The sequence below is a fragment of the Trachurus japonicus genome, chromosome 6 (genome assembly GCF_045865225.1).
Source record: "Trachurus japonicus isolate A0001 chromosome 6, Traja_1.0".
Lineage (NCBI taxonomy): Eukaryota > Metazoa > Chordata > Actinopteri > Carangiformes > Carangidae > Trachurus > Trachurus japonicus.
In genome coordinates this window covers 29,257,205-29,269,503 of record NC_140912.1, presented here as the reverse complement: position 1 = coordinate 29,269,503, position 12,299 = coordinate 29,257,205, and the positions used below count along the sequence as shown (strand labels likewise).

The following is a 12,299-nucleotide window of genomic DNA, read 5'->3' as shown; positions in this document are numbered from 1 at the left end:
CCTCTATAAACCACAGTCAATGAATTTAAGAAGATAACAAGGATTACAAGCACAGGGCCTGGCAACGTAAACCAGAAGGTGAAGGAGGAAAACTTGAAGAAAAAGGTAAGAGAGAGGGATTATTAGAAAAGAGAGTATGAGGGAGGTGTGTAGGGAAGGAGGGATGCATGGGGGGGATGGATATAAAAGAGGTAAAGAGGACTGATAATGAAATTCTGGGAGTAAAAAACACAATACAAACACAACAAAATACATACACTGCAAAAACTCAAAATCTTACTAAGAATATTTGTCTTATTTCTAGTCAAAATGTCATTTCTAGTCAAAACAAATCTAATTATACTTAAAAATAAGACTCATCACATAAAAAGTAGCTTGTTTTTAGACAAATTTTACTTCTTTTAAGCCTATTTTTTACTTGAAATAAGTAGAAAAATCTGATATTGGAGCAAGTTTTTCTCTCTTATGATTTTTCTACTCATTTCAAGTGAATTGAATTTGTTTGAAACAAGTGAAATTATTTAAAAACAAGTTAATTTTTAGATGATGAGTCTAATTCTAAGTGGAAAGAGATTAGTTTTGACTAGAAATGAGACATTTTGACAAGAAAAGGGACAAATATTCTTGGAAAGATGTTGAGTTTTTGCAGTGTAACAGAAAAGGGAGGTGAGAAATAAGAAAAATTAAAATGTGTCCGTACCTATAAGGAGAGAGGAGATGCTGTTGGGCCCGAGGCCGAGCGGCGGCCGCGGCGCCTCCTCCCTGGCGGTCTGAGCGTCTCCTCCGCACACGGTCTGGAGGTGGGAGGTGAAGGCGTGGCCGAGGGCGGAGGCGAGCTGAGCCCAGCGCGTCGACCGCTCCACCGTCACCCGGCACAGCAGCAGCAGCTGGCTGCCCGAGCCCCCGCCCTTCACCTCCTCCTCCAGCGCCTCCACAGGACACATGGACGCCGTGCCTCCTCCTCCTCCTCCTCCGGCTGAACTCTGGAGACGCACCACGACCCGGTACGAGTCTGAGGAAACAGGAACTACTTTCAGCAAATTCACATGTTCCCAAACCAGTGATAGTGATTAAAACTATGATGCCATCTGTGATAAAATACCGAATCCTCCTCCCATCATCAGCCCAGACCGTAACACATTATAAATGTAGTCAACATCACAGTGTGTTTCCTTTTTGTACTGTTAAAAAACAATGGGCAAGTGTATATAAGTGTCTAATATATGTTATTTGCTTTAGGATGATGATTCATACCTATTGTAAAGATTTAATCTAAGTTTTTGTTGACTTGTCTTATTCATGTCATGATTGTAAATGTACTACTACTGTTTTTAAATGTGGACCCCAGTGAGACTAGCGATGCTCTAGGACAGTGGTTTCTTTTTTACATCAAGGGTCCCTAAATTGACACAAATTAGACCACGGATCCCCATTGGACAAAATTTTGAAGCAGACTCCAGAAATACACAAATATTTGTTCTGAGACTGAAGAACATTACTTTCTTAGTCAATGTACGTTCAAATTAGGGCCACTGGTGTGAATTTTTGGAAATATTGTAGAGAATTTTCTGGGAAAAAAGTGGTAAAAAAAGTTAAAAAAAAAAAAAAAAAAAAAATTCTAGAAAAAGTGTTCTAATTTCAAAAAAATAAAAAAGTTTTTAAAAAATTCTAGGATAAGTGTTAAAATTTCACACAAAAAAACGTTTTTAAAAAAATTCTAGAAAAAGTGTTAAAATTTCTAAAAAAGATTAAATAAAATAAATCTAAAAAAAAAGAAAGTTAAAAAATTCTAGAAAAAAGTGGTAAAATTTCAAGAAAAAGTTGGGGACCCCCTTCAATCCTCTTAGGGACCCCTGGACCCGGCTTTGAGAACCAGTGCCTAGAGCACAGCTAATGGGGATCCTCACAGATATTGTGTATATTTGCTACTGTCTTTTAACCTATCTTTTCTCCCTCACATCCCTAGATAAAACCACAAAACACGACCCAGGTTGCAAACACAAACACACATACAGACAGACGGACAGACGGACGGACACACACTCACACAGGACGCCACTCACGGAGGTTTTCAAGTAGATCTTTGCAGTCATCAGTCGCCACGTCATGAATGGTGCGATTGCACTTGTCTCTCCTCTCGATGTCCTGCTCACTGTGGCTGCACAGCACCTCCAGACACTCCTACACACACACACACACACAAAGAAAACCTTGTTATTTGTCCTGTGTGAATACAAATCGTTTGTGCAACCACATGTACAGCATTTCTGCAACGACAACTCTTGTGCATTATTAACTCATTGAGTGCCATTGACGTATACGTCAATCAAAATCCAACGCTTGAGTGCCATTGACGTATGTCAAATGCACGCTGTTGCGCACACTGTGAGTAATTTTGGGGCTTCTGGGATGTGTAGAACGAAGAAGACTGTAGATCAGAGCAAGAAGTGAAGAGGAAGGAGAAGACGAGCGCGATCGGTACAGAGATAAAAAAGTTGGGAAAAGTTTCTATTTCTAGAGGAAAACGAACGTGGAGCTGGAGGAAAGCTTAGCCACGGTGCTATTAGCATAGCTCCAGCATGAAGTGATCAGAGGAGGCAGGAAAGGTAAACTGATCTAGATGATCAGCACCGAAATGCCGAAGCGAAAGCGGATCGCGGAGTCAGTTTCACCAGCTGCTGTCTAACCGACGTGACGACGAACCGAGAGATCAGCGCGGTGCGTCGCTGCCGCGGCCGCGTCCAGCAGAGAGGCTGAAGACGCCACGACGTCTCCCTCCCTCCTTCAGAGACGAGGGGATGAAGCAGGAGGAGCAGGAGGAGAAGGAGGAGAGGGGAGGGGCAGAGAGGGGGTGAGGGGAGGGGGGAGGAGGGGGTTAGGAGAGGGTGAGGGGGCAGCAACTGCAGGAGGAGTAGGAGAGCAGGCATCACTCTGCAGAGTAAGACTCCTACTTGTTGTATTTTAGTTTTTTTTTTTGTACAATGAAAAAACATGTGAAATGAAATTTTCAGACGTCTTACATGTTTTTGAAGCCAAAATTAAAACGGATAAATCACTGTTTTTCTTGAGAGACTCTCTTTCACAAAAATGCATTTTTCTCAGCTTTCTAGAAAAAAAGTGGTCTTTTTGGTGCAACCAGGCTCTATTCAACTTAAGATAAATCAAGAATGGAACAAGGTACAAACAAATGTTTTTTTCCCTAGTTAAATAGAGAGTCTCCTCTTTCCTTTGAGCTGTTTGGTGTTTTCAGAGTCATAGTACAAAATACTCTCTGGGTCTTGACATATTACTCAGAATGCCCCAAAACGCTGGCACCTGGCACTGACCATTTTATAAAAGGTCTGGCACTCAATGAGTTAAAGCATGTACTGCATCAATAAGTACTCTGCTTTATACACTGCTCGTCCAAAACAAAAAGTCACCACCTGGATATAACTAAACTAAAATGTCAGAGCTTCCCATTGGATAATTACTGCATGGATGATTATGTTTCAGCTGGCAACAAGGTGTTGAACCCCAATCATTTTCCAGGGCAGACATGTTATTATACATCCTCTGTCCCGTTCATGCTTTGGAGAAGTGTTCTTTTCGACAGCTGTACCTTATTTTGTACATTTTTGTTTCTATGTTTCTTTCTCTCCCAGCCCCAGAAGTCTGATTTAAAGATGTGCAGTTTAATGGCTCTAAGTTATGCAATAATCTCTTACAGTACATGCTATTGAATTTATCATAGAACAACACAAACATGGGGTCCAATACTGGAAACACTCATCAACTCAAAGTCTCTAGTTTCCTCAATAGGCACTTTTTTTTAGTAAATAAATCCTTAGTGAGGTCTGAAAACGACAAATAGAGCTCTAGTAGCTGATGTGGTCAATAATTTTCCAGGACAACTCAAGCTTTTATAGGACATTTGATTTTTTTTTCCATGACTGGAAAATTGGTCAACCATTTTCTTGTCACATTTTGGCCTGAAGCTGAAACGACGAGCTGAAGCCGGTTGTAGTTGTAGAAGTGTGTATCTGTGTTTACAACAGCCACTTCCTTCATTCATTCATTCATTCATTCATTCATTCATTCATTCACTTCGACCACGTGATGATGAGGCAGGTAATAGAGATCCCTCAAATAGATTTTTTATTTCTGCATTTCTGTTTGTTGAAAATGGCCGGTATAATAGAATTACAGACCCTAAAAATAATGTTTAAAGCAAAGAACAGATCATTACCAGAACATTTACAAAGCTTGTTTAAATTGGAGGAAGGGGACAACACACTGAAGCTTGATTTTAAACATACCTTTGCAAGGCTAAGCTTAAAACAAATGTGTATTTCTGTTGCAGGTGTAAAAGTATGGCATTCACAAAGCAAGGAATTGAAAAGTTGTACAAGTATGTCTCAGTTTAAGAAAATGTTTAAAAAAAGAAAAGATAAGCATCTACAAAAAAGAAGAAAGAGAAAAAGAAGGGAAAAAAAAGAAAAGATAGAGGTGACGAGTGATGTTTACCGTTATTTTGTTGTTTTCTTGTCATTACTATGTTTCATCATTCTTAATATTTTGAAACAGAGTATAATATTGGTGTTGAAGTAAGCCAATGTAACAACAGAGAGGGGCAGGTACTATAAGTTTTCTTCATCCTGCTCCTTTTCATTCATGGTGAAAATGTGTAGCTACATTATGTAAATATGTGCAACCACGTGAGAATGTAAACCATGAATGAAATAAATCGAAATGAAATGAAATGATTCGGCGTCTCCTTCCTCCTCACCTTGAGGCCCAGCGCGGCCGCCATGTGCGCTGCCGTCCAGCCGTCGCTGTTGGCTCGGTTCAGCAGGGCGGCCGGCAGCGCCAGCGTGCCCACGCGGGGGTCAGAGGTCACGGTGGGGGGGTCGCCCTGAGGAGGAGGAGGAGGAGGAGGAGCGTGGCAGAGGAGGAGGAGACGCAGCGTGTCCACGTGTCCCGAGCGCACCGCCGCGTGGAGAGGCGTGCAGCCGTCCTACACGGAGAGAGAGAGAGAGAGAGGGAGAGAGAGCGGCGGGTTAAATAAAAGTGTTAAAAGTTAAAGCAGAAGTAAGCGATCCGGTGGTTTTGGCTAATGCTGCGTTCCAGGCAGGCTTTTGAAACCGTAAATTACAGCTTCAAGTCACAACTTACGACTTTGTAGCGTTCCAGGCAACCCACTCGTGTTTTTCCGACCTGTTTTACCTGTGAAAGTCACTATAACGGCCACTCGTAACTTCCGACCCGTGAACTCGTACCAGATCGAACTGGTACCACTTCACAGGTCGGAAAAACGCGAGTTACGAGTTTCCTTGAACGCACCATAACAGTCCTCGTCCCTACGTCACCACATTCACGGCGTTCCTTGGCTGCACACACAGCCCTGCATGCCGTTCTCTCTCCTCATTGGATAAAAACTGTAGGATACGATAAATGTTTTCTCCTCGGCTCAGAGCAGAGCAGAGTAACTGACAGACCCGTGTTTCAGACCAAACACTCTATGTAAGTGATTGCTGTCGGAAGATATAACTATTTAAGACTTAGATTAACACAAATATATCACTTACTTCTGCTTTAAATTCCTTTTCCAATGACAGAAACTGTTTGATATTTTACAGCATCATGTTCAATTTACGGTATCAGAAATCAAACTAAAATTATATATTTTAAAATTATTTTTAATGCAGCTGTTGCCATATAAGATATTTACCAGATAATTATTGATGATCAATTATCATAAATGTCTTTTTGGCAAATTAATTAGAAGTAAGCGATCCAGTCTTTTTGGCGATGGAGTTAGCAGTCCCCGCCCTCGTCCCTACGTCACCACATTCACGCGCATCCCTTGGCTGCACACACAGAGAGGACCGCCCCTTTATGTCGTTCTCTCTCCTCATTGGATAAAGGTTGTAGGATACAAGGAAAGTTTTCTCCTCGGCTTACAGCAGAGCAGAGTGACTGACAGACCCGTGTTTCAGACCAAACACTCTATGTAAGTGATTGCTGTCGGAAGATATAACTATTTAAGACTTATATTAACACAAATATTCCGCTCACTTCTGCTTTAAATAAGAGTCTAAGAAAGGGAAATCACATCATATCTGTTTTATTGACACAATATCGGTATTTCATTTTTTATAAATATCATGGATCTCATCAATAAGTCTGAAAAACACCAAAACCAATTAATTGATTATCAAGATAGCTGATCAACCGAAAACTGTATCCACATCTAGCGACAAAGACTGCAAATTAGCTGAAGCTAGACGTCTTGTATGCATCGCATTTTTCATTCTTTGTGGCAATGTTGCATGTATCGTCCCTGCAAAATAAACATTAAAATAAAATAAATTGAATGAATGACCTCATGTTTGTGCAAAGTGGAACTGATGAGATTTTTGCTCAGATAATCAGTCAAGAAAGGTAAAGAAAGGCCTCATGCAGGTTTATACTGGGTCTTAATATGATTTTTGTTAAATTATTAATTGCTTGTTTGATAAATATTGGTCTGACTGTTCTTGACCAGAGCAAAAAGTGACATATTTAACTGATTGATTTTGTTCAACCACGAAAAAACGTCCTAAAAAGAAGCAGGAACCAGTGAATTTAAAAGGTTTTTTTTGCTTTCAGAAATAATTTAATGACCGTTTTTAATCATTTCCACTATAAACACCAGTAAATGGGTCTAGTAAACCATCGGTCCTGACTGTACGTACTGCACATTCACACTGTACTCGGAGCTCCTCCTCCTCCATGTTAAATCATTACGGTGGAGCCAACACACTGGCCAACATTTTCTGCCGTCTAAAAATACCTCCGTGCTGAGGAAGAGGTCGGATGTGCCATAGAGACTCTGGCAGCTCCGTGGCTCAGCAGGGAAGCCAAGGGAGGCTAAATGTAGAACAAAGCAGGTAACTAAATATAGTGGGGGGGGGCGGGGGGCTCGTCACATGCTGCCACGGCAACCTAACGGCCCCCTATGGTTGCCATGGAGATCCAGGAAGCCCATACATTAATGAGCTCACAACCACCAATTCAGACCAACAGACAGATGAGAGTGTGAGAAACTCTTGACGCTGAATTTAAATCACTGAATCTGAAAACTACAAACAAAAGGAGGGAACACTGGTAGATTTACACGTCAGTGACTTTTTATCATTGATATTAATCAAAAAGTCAAATTTTTTATGAATTTTAAGTTAAAGACTCTCTTAAATGACTCAACAGATGCCATTTATTAAGATGTTAAGACTGATTTACACATAAATAAAGAGCTGAAGTGTTGCAAATATAAAACTCTGCAATTATGATCATGTATCAGCTACTACATTAAATCAATAATGTAGATTTCCTGCTGTTTAATCGTCCTGCAGTTCTGTATCTGTACGTCTGTTACCCAGAGACTCACCGCGGAGGTGCGCGAGCGGTCGGCCCCGGCGCTCAGCAGGACTCGGACACAGTCCAGTCGTCCAGCTTCACAGGCCAGAAAGAGGGACGTCTGTCCCCCCGACGCCGCCGCAGCATCCACAGCAGCTCCTGCAGCCAGCAGCGCCTCCACACAGCTGGAAGAGGGGGAGGGAGGGACACAGGTTACAGAGGGGACATGTAAACACATCCATACTGTATTAACCCATAGACAGTATTAAGCAGCAGCAGCAGGACACTGAAGTCTGTCCACTACACTGGTCAATGATGCTTTGTGTTTTTAGAAGGACAGGCAGCTTTTCAGTCATCAATAGCTCTGCTTTAAAGGGGCCATATTATGGAAATATCACTGTTTGAAGGCTCTTTAACATATATTTGGGTGTTTGTCCTGCCTTCTGGCCCCCAAAATGTGAGAATTGACAAAAAAAATCTGTAATTTTCAGGCTCCCTAGGTTGAAATCCATGTGGTTTAATGAGCTGTTCCCTCAGTTGTCCTCCAGTGATGTAATAACCCCCCCTACCTGGTACCAGTAGAGGGACAGACACAGAAAACCAGCCGTTCTGAACAGGGCTGTTTTGAGAGGATGAAAAGAGCTGTGATGTTTGATCCTTGGGGTATTTTGACCAAAGCATGTCACAGATATGTCTTTAAGACACCTGGGAACTATTTTAATTTGTGGAAAGGGGGCAGAATATGTCTCCTTTAACTTATTATCATATAAACACAAACACATTTTACTGAATTCAAAGAATAATCTAGTGTTAGGACAAAGATAAAGATGGTTTAGTCGTGTATCAGCAACAGCAAAGAAACAGAGGTGCAGCAGAAGTGCAGCTGTAAATGTTTTATGAGGTGAAGGTCTATAAATATTTGACCTTCATTTATAGGAAATTAAGTGTCATACATTTGCTGCATTTTGTGTTAACAGCTTAATTTGAAAATCACTTTATGTTCCTGTACAGAACCAACATTAACATCTGATTTATATTACTGTGTTGATATTGGTTTAGGCCACAAACATCTATTACATATGAATATAAAGCGGCTCCAGGAAGCAAAATGTATTATCACATGTGACCATGCTTTACACACACACACACACACACACACACACACACACCTGTCCCTGTATATGCTAATACGCATACCTCCTCGACTGAGAAATGAGGGCAACGAATCAACATACACACACACACACACACGATGAGGAGTTCAGACTATGCGCGCCACCTGTTCAGAGACAAGGGAAGACATCACTCAGCCTGCAGCAGCAGCAGCAGCGAGTGACACAGAGACCGGATCATCTGATCCCTCCGCTAACACCCAGCCACTGAGTCACAACCGCTGAAAAACCAAGTTAACCCCATAAAATAAACCCTGGGTGTGAGTGTGTGTGTGTGTGTGCATGTGTGTGAATATGTCAGCGTGCCTTTGGATATCCCTACTCTATAAATAACACTGTGATCAGATATTACAGCACTGCACATTCCCCAGCTGGTCCTGGGCATCGTGTTTTTCTGGCAAGCATGCACGCACACACATATACACACACACACACACACACAGACACACGCAGAGACACACACACACACACTGTGGTTCTCTCTCTTTTGGCTGGGAGTTTGGGATTCATCCCAGCGCCAGATCAGGATCAATGTGAATGATCAGAAGTGACAGTGAATGTAGTGCAGGAGCAGCAGATGTGTCCCTGGTTGTGAATAATTAATGCAGCGAGCCGGGTTGTGATGTTTGAGGAGGAGAAACCACTGATTAGCAGAAACATGAAGGGCAGACGGACCGGATTTAAACGCTGAAACGCGCTGGGGTTTATTTTTTGCAGTGGGGAAACCACCTCATTTATTAGATCCGGGAGTGATGCGGAGCTGACAAGTCTGCGCTGTAGTAAGGCCACGCACAGAGCCGTCGGTTTTTTAAACCAGTGCTGTGACAGTACAAGGCAGACATGCTGGCATTTGCTTTATGGTACCGCAAGAAAAAAAAGAAAAAAGAAAAAAAAAAGGCCAGCGTGGTTACAGGCATGGGCCTGCTGGTCAGATTTCACACATGGGAGATTCCAGCTGTGTCTGTGTCTCACAGCGAAATATGTGTAATGAGTCATCTATAGAAAATACATGTACTCATGTACCATGTCCAAGAACTGGACTAAAGCTGTTAGATGATAGATACAGTAAGTGTCCACAATGGTCAAAATCAGTATTAAAACAGGTTATTAATCAAAGAGCAAACTCATTGTTGATTATGTGTCACTTATTGGGGTAAAACGCTAAATCCAAACCTCTAAAATGTCAGGATTTCCCAGGTTTTACATCACTGTCAATTAAATATCTTTAATGGGTGATTAAACACAGCAAGCAATGACACTCTTATTGACATTTTATAGACACAATCAACTAATCGTTTGGTTCATCTCTCTCATGGTTTGGAAAAGGATTGTCTGATCTCTGAACCAACATATTTCAAAACTTAGACACTAAATGCACCTGTTGTTACTTGTTGCGTTCTTTTGTTGTCCCACTTTTTGTTTCTGTCTTGAGTTAGTTTTTTTTTCTTTCTATCAAATATACAAATATACTGTATATTTTGCACACTGCTGCTGAATCACAGCGACTGCAGTATGGGAAATGCAATGTCCCAGTTTTTGTTTCAGCACTTTATTCAACATATGTTTACAGTACCGTGACAATTTTTTTCTTGATAAAAACTGTGAACCAAGAGATTGATGTCTGCTGTGTAATGTAATATGGGATACTAATAATAATAATGATAATATAATGTGTTTGTGTGTGTGTGGCAGGTCGGGATAAACCTGTGTGGACTCACCCGCTGTGGCCGTGGGCGGCAGCAAAGTGTAAAGATGTGAATCCATTTTCATCCAAAACATCAGCAGGCGATCCAGAAAACAGCAGCAGCTTCACACACTCTGACAGAGAAACACAGGGAAGATGAGGAAGAGGATGATGATTATGCTCTTTTACAACCATTAAACATGAATGAAAATCTGTAACAGCAGACGTGAGCCAACACAATTAATAAAACACTATCATTAATAAAATAATAATAAAAATCAAAAACTACTACATCTCAGAGGAAATATCCACAAACATACAACTGTACAGTGGCAGAGCAGAGCTTAGCAACCGGCCAATCTTGTTGCCATGGATACTGCAAGTGGTGTGTAGTAGATACAGTACTGTGTTCCTAAAAATCACACAGTTACAAACGCTGTCATCATTATCAAACACCATTTCACAGAGGGCGACACTTGCCTCAGCACTGCATTTCCCATGAGTCTTAGCTACACAGAGCAGGCGCTGTTGTTTATGTTTCCCAAACGGACTGAATAAATAAAAAAACGGACGTTTCTGCCTGGCTAAATGCAAAAGGACACTACAAGAACGTCTCTGCTACAAGTACCCGAATGTTGCACTAGTAACGGCAAAGATATTCAATAATGGTCACTTTGGTAACGGTCAAGCTTTGGACGCCTCAGCTCCAACGGCCGCCATTTTGGCTCTATCGCGATTCGCGAAAGGGCAGAGACTAGTGACCGAGACCATCAACGTATTTTCAAACTTGTGAAAACAACGACCGAAGATCAAAGACACGACGTCGATTTAATTTGATGTCGCGCAAGACTTTTTCTTTTTACTAACCATCAAGACACACATCGCGGGAACAGCCAGGAAAACAAACAACATGTTTCCAGCCGTTGTCCGACGTAAAGACGTAAACGGCCGTCAGGTGCGTCGTCCATTTCCCCATCGATCATTTCCGGTCAGTAACAGTGAGTAGCCAGCGGTTGATTCAAATATGGGACGTTACTTTTCAAAATAAACAAAGCGGTGGGGTTTAATCTGTTAAATGACCTTTTTCTTTCTTTTTAAAAAATATTACACAACAGGAACAGGAAACTCCATTAAAATACTGCAGCTTAACGGAGAGCAATGCATCTACAGTAGGCCTTCACTGAGAGCTGAACCAGAAGTGGAGAGCACAGGCACAGGGGCTTCAGCTCTCTCCACTGCACATGTACAAAAATAGTTTCATGTTTTCAACGTGAAAAATACAAGCTACACAGCCGGCACTAAGAGCCCATGAGGAAAAACACTCACTAGCCTAAGCCTACTACATCAATCCTCTGTTTCTGTTTGCTGAGATGACACATTACTCTGTAATTTGTGTGAAGCTTTGTGGTCTTTCATGTTTGCACATCAACCTCCTAACAGCACATGGTTTCAAACCTTTAAACATCTGTGTGTTCTTTTTTTGGAAACGTGGTGTTTGCATGGAGAAACAATGATGGAGGCAGAGGAGGTGGAGGGAGTCGTACTAAGGTCAGTTATGTGTGTGTGTGTGTGTGTGTGTTTGTGTGTGTGGACCAAGGGGGCAGTTGTCGGTCTGAGAAGTGAAGCTCACTTCCGCGTTCAAAAAACTGCAATCCCCTCGAATTCCTCTGGGGGCTGGTGTCAGAAGGGAGCATTCCCCATAGACCCCCATGTTAAAATCGCCGACTTTACATCCTCAGTAAACATGTTAAAAGCCTGGTGTCAGAACGTTTTTTCGTCTCAATCGATAGTTTCTACCCCCGCACACACTCTGAGGGGGGTGAATTTTTTTTTAACTCTACAGTTTTACTGTTATTAGGTTAAAATTCTGGCCAATCAGGGCGCGGAAACGTTGAGTGACAGGTCTGAGCAGCTCCGTGGACAGCTGCTTCGAGGCCAGTGGGCGGGTTCTCGGCCGGCCAATCCAACATGGCGCTGTTCAGGCCGCCATATTTGAGTCACAAAAACGACTCCCCAAAACCAATGGGTGACGTCACGGACGCTACGTCCATTCTTTTTACAGTCTA

The 12,299-nt window shown here is 42.0% G+C and overlaps 1 protein-coding gene across 1 annotated transcript in view; it reads right to left on the bottom strand.

The window, feature by feature from the left end:
* The window catches only part of cttnbp2 (cortactin binding protein 2), a 102,068-nt gene that overhangs the window by 26,109 nt on the left and 63,660 nt on the right, over positions 1-12,299 (bottom strand). Inside the window, exons 5-9 of the mRNA XM_085780152.1 lie at positions 10,268-10,367; positions 7,409-7,562; positions 4,769-4,996; positions 2,064-2,181; positions 701-1,012 (exon numbers count right to left, since the gene is read on the bottom strand). Coding sequence (XP_085636278.1) covers positions 701-1,012; positions 2,064-2,181; positions 4,769-4,996; positions 7,409-7,562; positions 10,268-10,367 — 912 coding nt within the window. The remainder of the gene's footprint in view (positions 1-700; positions 1,013-2,063; positions 2,182-4,768; positions 4,997-7,408; positions 7,563-10,267; positions 10,368-12,299) is intronic.